Below are 16,983 nucleotides of genomic sequence, written 5' to 3' on the forward strand. Positions count from 1 at the left end.
CACCCCCCTCCTTGCTCTGTTTGGGACTCGTGGCTGCCATATGCATCACTTGAAAGAGGCTGCAGCAAAGATCACGGGACTTGGCTCAGATCCCTCTCCTGGCTCTGCCGGGTGCAGGGGGTCTCAGCTCACCCCACAGCCCAGCTGTGCTGAGGGGCATAGGAAGGTATCTCTGGCCAGCGCAGAGCCCCAAGTTGGCCCCGAGCAGGCACTGGCACCCTCAGCACAGGGCAGAGGGATGTGCACTGCTTTGTGCTGTGCCAGCGAGGTCCCCTCTGGCTGTCTCCACAGGAACAAGTCACTGCAGAGCACCACGGCCACTGCTGCCCACAGTCACAGGGACAGCAGGCTTAAAGTGTAATAAAAGACTGTGAGCTACACCAGCACCACCTGAGGAGCATGAGCCCCCAGCACAGCTTCTGGAGGAGCAGCCAGATGAAGCTACAAGCACTGGAAGGGGTGCAGGTGGCTTTATGACCCCATCCCACAGCAGCAAGAAGAGACTGTGGGGTCCCCAGCCCCAGAGCACAGGGAAGCCCAGAGCAGATGTGAAAGGGCAGGGGAACACAGCCTGGAGCAGAGACCTCCTGGGATCCTCGTGCTCAGGCCACAGTTGTGCAACCTCAGCTTACCCCACATCCTGTGGTACAGAAGTCAGGAACTTCAGTGCTCGTAGCAGTAGATGAGCTGATTTAGGCAGAGAAAGATAAATTAAATAGTTCGTCCTACTTTATTATTCTACAGACAGGTGACCCTCCTCATAAAGAGGGCTGCTTTTAATTAAGCCTCAGGCAAAACAGGTACTAGACACCAGAGGTGGTGTCATGAAAGAGATGGCAAGTACCAATGCCCAGGGGACAACTAACACCCTACTCCTGCAGACAAGAGACAGGACTAGCTATGGCCTTGCTCCTCCTCCTCCTCCCTCTCCCTGGCACTCCGCTTATCCCCACTCTGGCACCCAGCAGCAGGCACAAGGGTAGAGCAGGGATTTGTGCCTTGCAGCGTCCTTCAGGTCAAGATCAACCTCAGAGGAGCTGTGGATGGGACAGACAGCACTGGACAGATAAAAACAGGAGTGAGAAAGGAATCGGTCTGCACGGGGCAGGGCAGGTCCAGCACCTTCTGCTCGTCTCAGTGCACTGTGCCACGGCATCATGCCAGGAAAGTCAGAGCATGAAACAACTCTGGAGAGACAAGTCCTGCCATGGAGCTACAGAGGACCAGGAGTGTGCTACATGGGGATTCACAAGGATCTTCTAGGAAAGTACCATAAATACCAGGTACCAGGCCACAGTGGAAGACATCGTTCAGCTCAAGTATCATCAGAGCCGGGTGGAAAAGAGGAGGTATTCTGAGATGCACCAGTCTAACAGGACCCACACTTAGACCACCACCACCACCTCCCCAAAAGACTTGGGGAGAGGTGTAGTTCACACTTGGGACGTCACCCTGGGGAGCCAGCATCCACCACCAGGACAGGCAAAGATGCCATTTCTCCTCTTGGAGATGTGCAAATGAAAGAGCCCATCAGCCTTGGCTCTGTCACCCACATTCAGCTAAGTACAAAACCTTGTCCTAAAGCCCTCTGTGAAATCAGGCCTGTGTTAGCATCCTCATGTTGTAAGACATCACCTCTCCTTTGAAAGTCATCATGAAAAAAATATAAGCCTGGCAATAATAAGAAAACAGTTGCCAGGTCAAGCCAATTAAAGGGATGTAGAGGTGTCTGCTTCTATCTGCAAACAGCCTGAAACAGCAGCTCAGAGCTACAGGCTACCTTGTTTGGGTCTGTGGCTCATTAACTACCAGAGCCTGCAGACATGTAAACAGTGACTATGGCATCACTACCACAAACTGGAAAAAGGGATTATGCCAGGAGGAGCACTAGTGGGCACTGCTCTGGCCCAATACAGTGTCACTGGCAGGCAGAACTCAGGCAGCAGAGAGGGGCCAGGCATGTCCCACTGGAATTCCAATCTTGTTCTCCAACAGTGAGAAAGGCAGGGGAGAGGCCAGCCTTCAGTGGCCAGGCTTGCCCGGAGGTGCCAGATGCAATGTTGAAGATGCATCATCTTTTTCTGAGAGCAGCCAAAATTCAGCCTGAGGCCAAGAGCACAGCAGTTCCCCTCGTGAAGGCAGCGGCTGTTTCCTCCAACACGTTGGGGATCACGGGGTTGGGGGTACAGTCCTTGCAATCTGTTTAGAGACAGAAAAGGAGCAGCTTGAGAGCAGCATGGCTGAGAAGCCCAGCAGCAGAGCAGTATGGGGATGCTCCCCAGGCAGGGTTGGGGAAACGCCTTCCCGCTTTCCTCCCGCAGAGATGCCACCAGCAGCTCCAGACCTCAAGATATGACACCTGGAGCAACAGGTGCAATGGGTTTTGGGCAAGAGTCCCACGAAACCCCCAGGGAAATTTGAAGACAGGGAGCAGGGAGACAGGCACTAGATGAAGGTGGAGTCCAGCTGGCTTGTTTCATTGTTATTGCGGGCACGAGCCTCAAAGAGCTGTTTGATCAGGGCAGATTTCTCCTGCTCCAGCTGGGTGATGCGTTCGCTCTTGTCAGTCACCTCCTGCATGGGACAGAGGAGGAAAACGCTGGCATTTTCCATGCTGTGGGTACTGGGATGTGAACCCCACCAGTGAGCCTGACCCTGGCAGGAGCATCACTGGTGCCCCTTCCCCAGCAGCCCTGCTCACAGACCCCAGCTGCAGTGTCTGCACCCTCTCATGACCTGTATTTGACAGCCTTTGCCCTCCGGCAGAGATGTCCCATCCCCAGCAAGCACCTGGACACAGATGCATTGCAGGGGGCCTCCAGGTGCAGCCCACATGCCCTTCTCTGGGATGACCAAGGTTGGCCAAGCTGAAGGAACACCTTCCAGCGCCTCGTATTCCTTCCCCAGCCACATCGCAGCCCATCTCCTCTCCCAGCCTCTTTCAAGGGTATCTCCTTCCTCCATACCCCATTCACCTTGGTAAGAAGTCGGTTTTGCTCCTTCAGCATGTTGATGGCTTGCTGGGAGCCTGCTGAGGCTGGGGATGCCACAGGAACCAGCCTGCTCAGAGCTGAGGAGGGGTTTGCTGGCTGCAGAGATGAAGGGAAGACATTGAGCCTCCTTCCCACTGGCCCTCCCCAACCTTTCTCCAAGACCAGAGCTGTTTCTGTGGCACACAGGGAACTGAGAGAAGCCCAGCACAGGCCATTTCAGGGTCTCCATCATGGCAGGCAGAGGTGGGAAGCATTCGTGCCGGTGTGCCCAGCTCCTGCCAAGAGTCTGGCAAGACAGCCAGCTCTGAGAGGGCTGACTCAGGACCTCAGAAGGATGGTTTCCTTATTCACTTGACAATGGCTACAACTTTTGCAGGATCTTCTTTAGTCCCCCAAATGCCTTGAGCATCCTCCAGCTCGCCTTGGGACCAGCTGTGCTGTCCTCTTGGCCATCTGTCCCTCATCCCCTATCTTGCACATAGAGCCAAGTCACCTCCCCAGAGCCTGGGGAAACCCTGGCAGCTCCAGTGTGTCAGCCCAGCCACCCACATGAGGTGAGGGACAGGATGGGTCCCAAGCTCACACAAACAATCACAAGGTGCTAAAATGCTGCTCTCACCTTGCTGGCAGTGGAAAGGAGGTCACCCAGGCAGCGGTTCACCTCCTGTAGCTTGGGGACCAGGCGCCCCAGGTGGCTCTGTCCGCCCTCAGGGAGGAATTCCTTTGAGATCTGGAGGAAGAAGAGGCTGGGGGTTACCATGGGGGCAGTTCCAAGTCCAGCCAAGTCCCATCCTGGTTCTCCAGACCCACAGAGCAGCCCCAGACCCTTCCAAGCAGACAGGCACCCCAAGAACAAGCCCCAGACTCACGGCAGTGGTTTTGTTCTTTCCCAGGAGCCTCTGGCGTTCCTGCATGAACTGGATGTGCTGGTGGTACCACTCCCGGGTGCGTTCTACCAGCTCCAGACCCTGCAGCAGGAAATCCTTCTCCTGTTCCAGCTCCTTCATGTGCTTCAGCTGCAGGACAAAGCACACAGAGATGTCACCTGCTCCCCACCAGTGCCTTGTCAAGCCCCTGGAGCTGGTTTCTTCAGAAGGCTTGGAGGGATATGGATATTGGCAGGTGTCTCAGACCCTCTCTCCATAAAAAGCCACAGAGGAGTGGAATGATGGCTGCTGCTTGTTGCTGCTTCAGGGGAAGAGTTCTCCAGTTTGGGAGAACAACTGAAGCAGACAAAAAACAGTCAGGCCACCTCCACCCACCTGCTCCCCACTGCAGAAGCAGGTTTCTCCACCTCATTTATCCAGGGACGAAGCAAGAGCAGGGCCTGCAGACGCTCCCCAAATTCCCCCAAGGCTGAAAGCATCAGCCAGCAGCAAACACACAGAGCTTCTGGCAAGCAGCAAGGAGTCCAGCTAAAGTGCAGACTGGAAGCTGGGGAAAAATCTACAGCTCTGTTCCCCCAGCCCTCTGCTCCACCTCCCACCCTGAGGCACCTCCGAGCTGAGCAAAGCAGGGCATAATTTTCTGCTGAGTGTCTCTGCCAGTCTTCCAGTTCAAAGATCAGCATGCGGAGACCTTTAGGAGCCTGGAGAGCTGTTACAAGGGTGCCCAGGGCTCCTGTCCCCAGAGCACCCTCCTGGAGAAGCAGAGCAGGCTCCTGGGCCAGATCGTGGCACACCCAAAGCTGCTGCAGGGCAGGCGGGGGCTGGAGCCCTGGGGCACATGGGCTCTCTTGCTCCACTTTCTTCTCCTGCTGCCCCTCAGCACTGCGCTGCCACTGGCAATCACAGAGGTGGCAAGAGAACATCCCTGGAGAACTGGGAGCGACTGGTGCAGTGACCTGTTCATCGGCCCTCACCCAGTGAGCCCAGGGTTCCTGATCCCCTTCTCCTGAGCCATGCCAGGCTTCTCCCTGACTCCTGTCCCCCTGGCTCTATGCTAAGAGCACAGGGAGCTGCCAGCCGAGCTGCCTCTGTCTTCTCTGCCACAATGCAGCCAGGCCTCCATTGCCCAGACTGGGCTCCAGGAGAGTCTCCTCCAGGCACCAGTGGGACTTCAGTTATCCAGAAGCTGCTGGATGCTCAGGAACCTCTCCTGCTGCTTTGGAGAGCATCTGGAGGGGGGTGATTCAGCTCAGAAGTGACAGATCCCCACCCCCAGGGACAAGTGAGACTAAGCCAAGACCTTCTTCAGGCCACCAGAGCTTGCTTCCCCATCCCCCCAGCCCTGAAGCCTCCCAACCGCCCCTCACCAGCCACCTCGTACACTAGGGCTGCTCTTGCTCCTGCTCCTGGAACTGCTGTTTGCAACTCCACACCCCCACACCCCCCCCAGCATGCCTGGATGGATCGATGGACCAGAGGGGACACACCCACAGGGGAAGCGCAGAGCCCTGGTGCTACACCAGCTGTTGCTGAGGGGAATGAAGAAGGTGCTGTCCATGACAAGGACCCCACCCAGCTCGGGCCACAGCCTGCAGCCACCTGGCCTGCCTTGGTCCCACTGGGCTTGTTGGCCAGCATGGTGACCAGAGGAAGAGGTAGCATCCCAATGAGCAGTGGGACATGACCAGCTCTGCCAGGTGTGGGGACAGATGGCGTCTTGCTAAGGACAGGATGCTCTGGGGACCGAGGCAGCTTCTGGGGCAGCACCGGATTTGGCTAGTGCTACCCGAGGCAGAAGGAGAGGGGACAGTGCCGTGCCCTGGGCCGCCTACAACCTAAAGTGCTCAGCCTCTCACAGAAGGTCTCATCCCAGCTACCCCCTGTGGCCATGGGGAAATCAGGCTGATGGATGATGGACTGGCTGAAAAACACCAGCTAAGCAGACATCAGCTGTGGTGGTGTGAAGTGTCCTGAGGCTGCAGCACAGCTCCCACACCTCCGCTTTGCTGCTCAGGATGAACCAGTCCTAGTGCACCCCAGGATATGCAGGATGAATATCAGAGCTCCCAGGCCTCTGTGAGCTTTAGGCAAATTACAGAACCACAGAATCATCTTGGTTGGAAAAGCCCCTGAAGCTCCTCCAGTCCAACCATGAACCTCACCCTGACTGTTCCCAACTCCACCAGATCCCTCAGCGCTGGGTCAGCCCGACTCTTCAACCCCTCCAGGGATCCCGGGGACTCCCCCCCTGCCCTGGGCAGCCCATTCCAACGCCCAACAGCCCCTTCTGCACAGAAATCCTTCCTCAGAGCCAGCCTGACCCTGCCCTGGGCAGCTTGAGGCCATTCCCTCGGGGCCTGGCGCTGGCTCCTTGGCTCCAGAGACTCATCCCCCCTCTCTGCACCCTCCTGTCAGGGAGTTGCAGAGGGCCAGGAGGTCTCCCCTCAGCCTCCTCTTCTCCAGACTGAACCCCCCCAGTTCCCCCAGCCGCTCCCCAGCAGACCTGTGCTCCAGACCCTGCCCCAGCTCCGTTGCCCTTCTCTGGCCACGCTCGAGTCATTCAATGGCCTTTTTGGGGTGAGGGGCCCAAAACTGAACCCACTCATCAAGGGGTGGCCTCACCAGTGCCAAGTCCAGGGGTAAAATCAGCCAAATCACAGCTGAGTGCCTTGGCTCTGTGGGGCCCAATATCTTCCCAGCATCAGGGAGGAGGTGACAGCACTGCCCTGCCCTGGGATTTGGTCCTTGCTGGACTCCAACCTGCTACAACTGTCTCTACACTCAGAAGGGGGATTGGTACCCAAAGGCTCCCGTCGGGGTTCCAGGGAAGGCTTCTCACCTGTGGGACAGGGACAGACAGCTCTTGTCCAGGGGGAGGAGCACGCGACAGGCAGTATAGCACTTCGGTACACAGGGAAGGGGGAAGAAAGGCTGAGGACCTCCCTCCCACCACCCCCACAACAACCTGGGGAAACAGGGGCAAGGGCAACACAAGCCCAGAGCAAGAGTGCTTGTGGCAGAGCTGGAAACAAACCCAACAGCTCCTCCTCACCAGTACCAGGCAGGATCCTGAGCTCATGGCAGCGATGGCCTCCAGCCTGGAACTGCATGCACAGGGGGAAGAGCCTTGCCAGAGAAGGAGAGACCTTCCCTCTCTGAAGCAGCATCTCCCAGCCACCAAAACCCTGAGGGCCAGAGACCCCCAACCCCAGACACACACATCTACATTAATTACTCCTTGCCAGAACCTCTCGGCAGAGACTCCCTCAGCCCAAGAGCACCCCAAGCCCTTTCATGGCTGCAAGCCCAGCAAACTATGTGTACACAAACCACCTCCTCTCAGCCAGGTGTCAGAGGATGTTATGTCCTTCAAGGACAGCGCTAGGCTGATGCTGCCCATGCCAACAGTTAGCCCTGCTGGGCTCAGGAAGCAGGGTGACACCAGTGTGCAAGGGGAAGAGGTGCAGAAGTGACAGTCACAGCCTTGGCAGCAGCTCTGACACTGGCGAGACAAGCTCCAGCTGATCACTCATCCTGCAGGCTGCGTCTTGGCTCCCTTCCCAGGAAAATTTAGCTTGAGCTTGTGGGCAACATGCCCAGGCAACTCCATCATCCCACTTGGGAGCAGTGCAGATCCCTTCACCCAGGCAATCTGATCCAAGCTTCTCCACTTAGGGATGGAGAGAGGGGAGCAGATTCCTCCATCCTGGGCTGCCCAGCTAAATTCAGTGCTGATTTCTCTGCATTACTAGCAAAAACTCTTTCAGGAGCCAGGAGGATTAGCATGCTTGAGCCCTGATCTGCAGAGAACGTGTGGCAGGGGACACAGCCCAGCACCACTGCTCATCAGCAGAGAGCATACCTGACCTTTGCTGAAGTGCTTGAATGGCCCAGAGACCCACCTGCTCCTACACCTGCATGTTTGCCTTTCCCTGCCCAAGTTTTTGACCCTGGGGAAGGCACCCATGCAGTCAGTGCTAGCTCCATGGGCTGCTCCCACTCGAGACAAGAGAACACGCACCTCCTCCCTGTCTGGCATGATTCAGGACACAAAGCACCTCAGAGTAATGGCAGGACCTCCACGTACATCAACAGAGCTTTGAATCCAAAATACCAGGATCTGCCCGACACCTCACAACTCACATGTGCAGGCTGGGCAGGGGGAGCCACAGCCCAAACAGAGATGGTGTCAGCACTGAGGAACACCCACAACCCACATCCCCCAGGGAGCACGGGCCCCTTTGCTGTAGCCCATGACAGGGCTGTCCCCTTACCATGCTGAAGTCCACGCCATTGGTGATGGTGTGTCTCCGGTGTTCTGCACGTCCCCTCTGATGCCTCCGAGTGTCTCCAGCTCCTGGATGGCTGCCATCCCCCTGGCACTGCCCAGCAGCCTTAGCGTCACCACCTGTAACAGAGGAAAGCTTGAGGCCACCAGCTGCTTGCAACAAAAACCTCCTCATGGCCACTTCTATGGAACTATCTCCAGGGTGGTCTTGCATATGGATGTGGAAGGGAGCAGCCGAGCAAAGCACAGGCCTGAGTGCCTGCTCATGTCTTTGTATGGGCAGGGAAGGCTTCAGCAACAACTTACTTAGCTGTGACAGGCTGGAAAGTGACCTCGGTGGTCACCTTCTGCAAAAAGCAGGCAGCTTCCAGGCAGTATTGTTTCAGTCACAGTGCAGGCAATTAAACCATCAGTGATATTGCCTACCCTCGTCCTAGCCTCATGGAACCCCCAGATCCCGCTCAGATCCCTGAAGGCAGCTCCTGCTTGGTGATGGGCTTGGCCATGCAGATGTCCCCCCAGGACCCTCTGCTGGGATCTAAGCATAGAGTAAGTCAGGCTGTACATTTTCCAAAATTTACCTAAAATCCCAACATCTTATCATGCAAAAGACTGATCTACTACAAACACATGACACTGGTGCAAATCCATGCATAACCTGTTTTTGCAGATTAAGTTCATACTGGCAGGTTTTAGGCTGGATCAGACACCTCCTGCCTGTGCTGCCTGTACGCCCAAGCAGGTATTGGCTGGGCACATGCAGTAAAGTCAGTGCAAGCCCCACACTGCCCGCCTTGACAAACTCACCAGAAACACAGCCCTGTGGCCATGGCCAGGCCAGCTCAGATCCCTGCTTCTGGCCAAGCACAGCCCTGCTGCCCCGAACCAGCACCAGGGCAACCACGGTACAGCCAACACCCTCCCCAGACACCCCTGGACAGAAAGCCTGCTGCACCTCCCTTCTCACCCTGGCCCCCTGTCAAGTCCCCGGCAGACCCTGCCCTGTGCTCACCCTTTGCTGTCGCAGCTCACCCTGCTCTCTGCACACAGCATTCCTCGAAAGTTTCTCTCCCAACCTGCCTTTCAAACAAGAGCAGCAGGGAGGTAGGCAAGTGAAGGCAGGCAGTGAGGCAACTGGGGAAAACACCTCTTCAGGACAGCTCCCCACACACCCCCAGCCATTGCCACATCCTCCTCCCGTGGGCTGCGCAGGCACCAAGGGCTGCCAGGGCTGGGACAGGGCACGTGGCATTGCCTGGGCTGGCACATCACTGCCTGCTGCTTTACAAGTCCCCTCAGCTGAGCACAAGGACATGATGGAAGAGGGATATGGTGCAAGAGAGGGCAGGCATGGCCACAGGAGCCACCCTTCATCTGGAAGGCCACAGGGTCTGGGAGAGCTGCACCACACTGCAGCTGCCTGTGCTGTGTGTTTGTGCCAGTTCAGCAACGGGCTGGACTCAGGGTCAGCGGGCAGCAGGCAACACTACACAAGCACCTCACTCAAGCCTTTGTGTCATTTTGTGTCACTGGGGAAAGAAGCCACAGGAAAAATCCTCCTTCTGGTCCATCATGGCGTCCCACTTCTACCAGGAAACGCTCCAGCATAGACAGGTCTCCAGCATGTCAATAAAAGTCTTTGATATCGCCCATTCATCTCTTTTGCCAACTGTCTTTGATTCCATACACCCATATCTACCTGGGAGGGACTCAGCAAGATGAGTACAACCATGCACATGTTCTCCTAGCAGACCTGTAGCACATCCTACTTGGGAAGCTGAGGAACAGCTCCAAAACCAAGGGTAGCTTCAATAGGCAGAATCCCAAAGCAAAGCCGGGAGCACCCCTGGGAAGAGCTGCAGCATAAAAACATGTTAAAAAAGTTTTCACTGCTGTTTCTTAGAAATGTCAGATTGAGCTGCGCTGAACCTGTGATAAGGAGATGCTCAGACAGCTGAGCTCTGTGCACCTGAGCTGACAATGTCATGGCTAAAATCAGGATCACTGCTAATGAGCTGGGATCAGTTCTTAGACAAAGAGCAGGACCAGCTCACTAGAGGTGGAAGAGATCCTGCCATGAGATGGGATGGCCTCCTCCCCCCCAGAGCCTCTTTGACCCTGCAGGGCATGAGCCCAGTGTTCGCCAGCCAGAGCAAGTGCCCAGCACAGAGCAGACACCTCATGGTCATTTTACACATTTACATATGTGTCCTTGGCAATGGCCCAGACAATCACAGCTACCTACAAACCACCCCCTCCTTCCTTTTGGGGCCACCATCTCCCCAGGCAGCAGCTAGAGCCAGGCCACCCCAGCAGCAAAGGCAAGTGCTGTGCTGGGGAGAAGGCCCAGGGCCACCACAGACCTCCTGGGCAAGGCACTTTCTACTTTATGTCTTAACTTCCCCAGGTCTCAGCTCTCAGGGGAACCACAAGGGTAAGGATGCCCATCACCGAGACACTTGGAGGCTGCTAGGACAGGCCACCTTGGCACCAGTGGTAGGGAAGTCATCATGGGGACTTCCATGCCCAGTGACTTCTCCAGCACGGGCCTCATCATCCCTGTGCCCAGCAGATGCTGTTGGCTCCCCAGAGACCATGGCTGGCGCCCAGCAGCATCTCGCAGGCCGTACGGCACCACCAGGGTGATGAGAGCTTCTGAGGAGCTGGAAGCTGACTCTGAGCAAGGACTTCTTCAGGAGAACTTCTGACCATACACTAATGGAGGTTAGCAGGCAAGAACTGACAGAAGTGCTGTCCCACTGGCTCCCTTCCCCCCTGGACATGCCAGGATGATCACCTGGCCCCAAACTCTGCCATCTTGCCATGATTTGCATCCAAACCGCCTCTGATGCATGCAAATGCCCTGTGGACCAGGAAGCAGCGGTGGGGTGGCACCCTGTGAGCACCCAGAACATAGACAGGGAGAGTTTCCTCAAAGTCTTTGCAGTTGATGAGCATTGATACACCATTTTGCTGCACTTGGTTGGGTTCTTACAGAAACCACCTCATGAAGCTGGAGGCTCAGAGCAGCCTTGAGCCCAAACAATATAGTCTGAAGGGAGGTAGGGCTTCCTGGACCCACAGGCAGCTCTCAGCATTTGGTACATTTCTCCACAGCAAGAGCAAGCTGCAACCTGCCATGGCGGTGACCAACTCCCTGCAGCCAGTTGAGGAGAACATCTACCCATTCAACCACACCCTGAGAAACCCTCCATGGTGGAAGAGAGCACTGGGCAGTTGTGCAGGATCTGGAGCTAGAAGAGATAGAATAACTCAGAGTTATAACATTCGCTAAGCTGCTGAATCAACTTGAAATTCAGGCCTGTTGCCAGAATACAGCCCTGCACTGCAGGAACCTAGCAGCAAGGGCTGAGGCACCAACTCTGCCCGCAGGCTCCGGACATCAGTGTAACATCAGCCTGTAATGGAAAGATCCTCAGCAAACAGAAAGTTGTTGTATTCATCTACTCACCCCTTTCCAGGGCAGAGCTTTCAATTTGCTCTTTACATACCAAGCAGGACTTTTTTTCAGGTTTTTCCAGATTTACACTCCTGACGATAGAAGAACCAGCCTGCTTAATAATATTCCCCTAGATGAAGCTCCAGTGATTAGTTTAGAAGCAAAATGGAAAGCAGAGAACCTCAGCCACAGTTAACATTTCTTCTCCACCCAGCAGAAGCGACTGAGTGGGAGGGGAAGGCAAATCAGCTCAACTTTCCCAAGGTAGAGGAAGTCAAGTGTTGCAATAACAAACACCAGCTCCTCACACAGACCTTTGTGTCCGTAGATCTCAAAGCATTTCACAAATCTAGATAAAGAATTATCTACACCAGTTAAGTTCAGAAGCCTGGTTTCCTCATAATGTCTCTCTCTGCCTAGCAATAAATTGAGGTGCCAGTGAAACAGTCTTCCCCTTGCCAAGGTCAGCATGTCACCGGGGAGTGGGGGCCCTGGCAGACCCAGCACGGAGACCCCAGGCCCCAAGGAAGGGGCAGAGTCCCCAGGGACCTGCCGACGAGCTCTGCAGAGACTGGCCACCCAGACAGCACTTGGGGCACATCTCCCTGATGCTGCTTTCCTATTTAATTATTATTTATTTATTGTTGCAAACAATGCCACGGAATTATCCAAACAAAAAAGGTGGATCAGATTTTGCTAATTTTTTTGTCCAAAACGTGGACGAACTGGTGAAGCCAGCCCTGCTGGGGGGCACACACGCTGGTGCCCTGTGAGCACAACCCCTGGCTCCCGCGACCCCAGGGCCAGCGGCTCTCCGAGATGACCGGCAGCATCACACGCCCCCCGAGGAAGGTCACCTACAGACTTTGTGCCAGGGGACAACCACGGACACGTTACAGCAATGTCCTTAATTCTTCTTGTCACCGCTATAAACAGACACGCACCCACACGAGGGGAGATGTGAAGGGGAGCGCAAGCCCCAGCCGGGCAGCGGAGCAGCGCGCTCGCCCTCCCAGGTTTCCTGCAGCTTGGATCAAAGCCCACCAAAGCCAGAAGCAAAAGCAGCAGTAACTTTTGTGGAGTTTTCCGTCCAGGCCTGCGGGAAGAGCTTGCTGCTACTCTAAGCCCGGAGGGGGAACGGCTCTGCGCTGCCCGAGGACCGGAGCAAGCCGCAGGGTCCCGACCCGCCCTGGGCCGAACTCCGGCAATGGCGCTGCCCGCTCCCCGGAGCTGCCCGCGCCGAGCCGGGCACATCCCGGCCCCCCGGCTCACCTCGGCCGCGGGGCTGGCCCTGCCCCGGGTCCCGCTGCCCGGTGCTCTTCCCGCGCTGCTCCTCGGCACAGCGGGGGCTCGGCGGCTTCTCCACGCTCCGCCGCCCGCCGCTCTCCACCGGGGGATCAGCACCGGTCAGGGCCGCACGCAGCCCCAGCACGAACCGCTCGAAGGTGAGGTACCCGCTGGCCGGTGCCGCCCGCCGCAACCCCTCCATCACCCCGGCGGGCAACTCCCGGGCCTCCGCTCCCCGCCAGCGGGACTCGATCTCCCGGAGGTGCACGTAACCCCGCCGCCGGTCATCCAGAATATCGAATAGAGTGCGCAGGCTCTGCAGGAACACACGAGGAAGACCCTCGGTACCGGCGGGGAGCGACCGGTCGCCGCGCTCCGGGGCCATCGCAGCCGCCGCCGCCGCCGCTCCCGAGCGTTACTCGCCGCCCCGGCCCCCGCGCTCCTATTGGCTGGCGGCGGGAGACCCCGCGCTTCTATTGGCTGATGTCGAGAGGCCCCGCGCTCTCACTGGCTGGCGGCGGCGGTCGGGCTGGCCATTGGCTGGGCGGGAGGACGGCGGTTTGAGTTCCACGCGGCGCCCGCCCCGCCCTCGGCCGGCGGGGGGTCCCGGGAGCGGCCTGCGGACCGCGCCCCCGCCCCGCCCCGCCCCGCGCCGCCCCGCCCCGCCCCGCCGGGACCTCGCACCCTCGGTGGCGGCCGGGAGGAGCCGCGCGGCCGGTGTCCGTCCCCCGGCGGCGCAGAGCTGCTCCAGCCGGCGGAACTCAGGACGCCGCTGCCCGTGCCCGGATGCGGCGGCCACAAATAGCTTCGGACAGTTGGATTCTTGCACCCCAGAGAGGCCATAACCTTGCAGAAAGGAGAGCGGATCTCTGTAAGCAGAGATACTTTAAGAGGTTGCATCCATAAAGACTCCAGAGCAAACGTGGTTAGTCCACAGGAAACCCACCGCCCGTGTGTTGGCCCTCGCTGCAGCTTTGCAAACAGCCAGCGAGGGCCAAGCCAGCTCCTCGGCCCGGCAGCACCCCCCCGGGAGGGGGATGTACAGCTCTTTACGAGGGCTCCTCTGGGCCTGACCTGCCCGGTGCCACAGGGGCAGCCGGTGCTTACAGCAGCAATTGCCTCCAGGCATCCCAACGCTGTGGCTGGTGCCGCACCAGTGGCCACTGGCCAGCAGGAGCGGGGTGGGGGCCCAGAGGAACCACAGATGTGGAGAAAAGAGGAAAAAAAAATAGATCAGTGTTGACAAATGTGAAAGAAATGGGATTTGGATCGTGTCTCTTATAAACTTAGTACAAACTGACATTGTTAAGATACCAGGGATCTCTACGTTATACTGAAATTCGCTGTGTCTGACCCAGCAGCATGTTACCCCTAGTGAAAGGTGCTGCCCTGCTCTGCAAAATCCCTCCATCAGACGGTGTGGTGCACCACAGCAGACTGCAAAGCTGTGCTGTCAAGATTCCCATGTCACAGGCACCACAACTCACCTGAGGTGCAGCCATGTGCCAGCACCCCCAGAGCTCCCGCCTGGTTTGATGCTCATGGTGCTGAGAGAAGGAGCATCAGGGATCAAGAGTGTTGGAGAAGGGTGACAGCCAGAAGGGGTGATGAGTGACAGATGATCAGGTTGTGCGTCTGCCTGTGCCATGGACACCCCTCTGTGGCACAGGCATCTCCCCGTGCACGTGCCAGGGGTGATTTCCTTTAGCTCTGAGTTGGCTTCAAAGGGAGAGGGTGAAACGTGCTTGACTCTCAGGCCCTCCCATCCACCTGGCCCTTGTTGTGCTCCTCTTACCATCAGCTTCCCTGTGCAGGCCAGACTCCATCCCCGAGTGTCTTCAGCAGCTTGGTCTTACTCTTGGCTTCTCAGCCCATTCTTGTCACTCCTCCACGGAATTTCTCAGCCCTGTCAGACCCAGGCTGCCAGGTAAATCACAGCAGTCTCTGGAGACCCTCACTGGGCTCTTCTTTATCAAGGACTTGCTCTGGCTGGTCTCCTCTGTGCTATGGCCGGGCTGTTCATAGCCTGCTTTTCTTTAAACCATTTCTTTTAATAAATTTCCCAGACCTGTCCTACCTGCTTTAAGATCTCTGCTTGGCTTAGCTGTGTTTGACTGAACAGGTTCACATCTGTGTAAGATACAGGGAGAAGGAACCGTTGCATCATCCCTCTGCTTTCTGCTCCAGAAACAGGGCAGCGAATGTGACAGTGCTCAGCTCTGGTAGCTTCAGCACATGGGCTGTTTTGCTCAGCAAAGGCTACATCTGCAGGAAAATGAGTTTTTCTCTAGGTTCCTCCCACATCTCTGGGCTTGCTGAAACAGACAAGAATAACAGAGGGAATGCAAAATGACCTTAATGTCTCTTGTCCAATTTCCTTGCCTGGCAGGTCTATCCCACTAGGAAAGCAATCCAGAAATACAAGAAACAATTCCTGTCATTGTGTCCAGTGGTTCAGCTGAAATACTCTCACTCTTCCATGTGGAGCTTTCTGCTCTGGGAACAGGGAGCTGGGACACAGCTAGTCTTACTGTGCTTTCCATACCAAAGTGCCCACAAGAGGCTGCCACGAGATGGGCTGATGTGATGACCTTGGCATGGTCAGGTGAATGAGGTTAGAGAAATTTTGAAAATTCCTGGAAAAGGCCTTTTGGGGTTTGGTTTTGGTTTTGTTTGGTTTTGATTTTGTTTTTTTTTTTTTTCTCTCACTGAATAGTTTATCTTGGGGCCAGGCCAGGCTCTTCTGATTGACAGAGCCATCTCTGGGTTTTTTTAATATGAACAATGTAGTTACTCAGTTCTGCTTTCTCCAAGCTGCTGGGAAGCACCAGCTGTCATTCAAACCTGGGCCAACCCTCCCTCACTGCTGGCCTACAGGCACTGGTGGTGACGCAGCTCTGGTGTGGTGGCACCCAACACCACTACCTCTCTTTGGGGAGGGCACAGGGTGTCTGATGTCCCCCGGAAGACTGGTGGCAAGCCAGTGTGTCCCACCAGCCAGCAGCGCCACTCCTGGGAGGAGAGGCAGCAGCAGAACACTGGGGAAATAGGGTTCTGGTGTTGGAGACTGAGGCACCTTCCTACATGCTCCTGACCATCTACGGGTGATGCTGGGTGACTGTGGCAGTAGATGAAGTCCCAGGCTGACTTGAGCAGTCTGTAGGCGTTCACATGTGAATCCTGACTCTGCAGAGGACACATGGTGGCTGCAGCCATGAGGTTGCCTCCTGATAACCACATTCAGGCAGATGCTGTGAGCCTCTGCTGCTGCATTCTCTGAGGGAGAGCAAGGTCTGGGGGGGGACCAGCTGCATGTCTGTGGCTCAGTGCATGCATGCTGCTGCCTGGCACGCGAACTGGACAGCACGGCACAGCCCGCCCCTGTGTACTGCACTGCTGCCCAGAACAGCGCTGCATCCAGAGTGGGCTGGTCCCCAGCCAGCACAGGTTACCAGACCCTACCCAGGAACGGTGGATCGAGGCTTGGTTAAACCCACACCAGGAGCTGTGAAAATAACAGATGCCAAGTTCTGGTGCTCCCCGTCACTGTCCAGTTCATTAAGTGCACTTGGTGCTAATCCTTTCAGCCCCAAAACTGACGCTGTGCAGGGAATCACTTCCAGTGGGGTAAAAAAGTGTCAACCCAGAAATGCAGCTGTCCCCAGGAAACCTAAAAATGGCAAGAGGAGCGTGGTTGGGGAGATGCAGCAGATTTTCCCCTGTGGGAGGGCTGTCTTGTTTGATCTTCCCAGCTCTGAGATGCCATCGTGTTTTCCATTTTGCTGATTATTGGTCCTCTTGAGGACGTGCTCTGTTTGCTTTGGAGGGGGCCCAGCATTTCCCACAAAGTTACTTTTCTTTCCCCCAGACTGTTTTTCCCTCCAGGTCGGGGAGCAGGAAGTCTGGTGGCTGCCTGGCGGCTCACAGCGGGTAGGAAGCTAAAATAAGCTGTCCAGGGTGGTGGGGGTTTTGTTTGCTTGCTCTGGGACATGCCTGGGTCTGCAGATTGAAAATCTGTGTTGGTAGGAAATGGCAGTCCCTCATGTCGAGCCCCACCTTCCCATCCCT

At 56.5% G+C, this 16,983-nt stretch overlaps 1 protein-coding gene across 1 annotated transcript; it reads right to left on the reverse strand.

Annotated features, from left to right (window-relative positions):
• Positions 1-733: 733 nt before the first annotated feature.
• On the reverse strand, positions 734-13,318 carry SAPCD2 (suppressor APC domain containing 2). The gene is made up of 6 exons (XM_074923743.1): positions 12,901-13,318; positions 8,155-8,288; positions 3,863-4,009; positions 3,613-3,714; positions 2,976-3,089; positions 734-2,574 (listed from the first exon to the last, which is right to left on the reverse strand). The coding sequence occupies exons 1-6, from the start codon at positions 13,298-13,300 to the stop codon at positions 2,446-2,448; spliced, it is 1,026 nt and encodes a 341-aa protein (XP_074779844.1). The 5' UTR covers positions 13,301-13,318; the 3' UTR covers positions 734-2,445.
• Between the last annotated feature and the right edge of the window lie 3,665 nt (positions 13,319-16,983).

This window comes from Athene noctua, chromosome 20 (assembly GCF_965140245.1).
Source record: "Athene noctua chromosome 20, bAthNoc1.hap1.1, whole genome shotgun sequence".
NCBI lineage: Eukaryota > Metazoa > Chordata > Aves > Strigiformes > Strigidae > Athene > Athene noctua.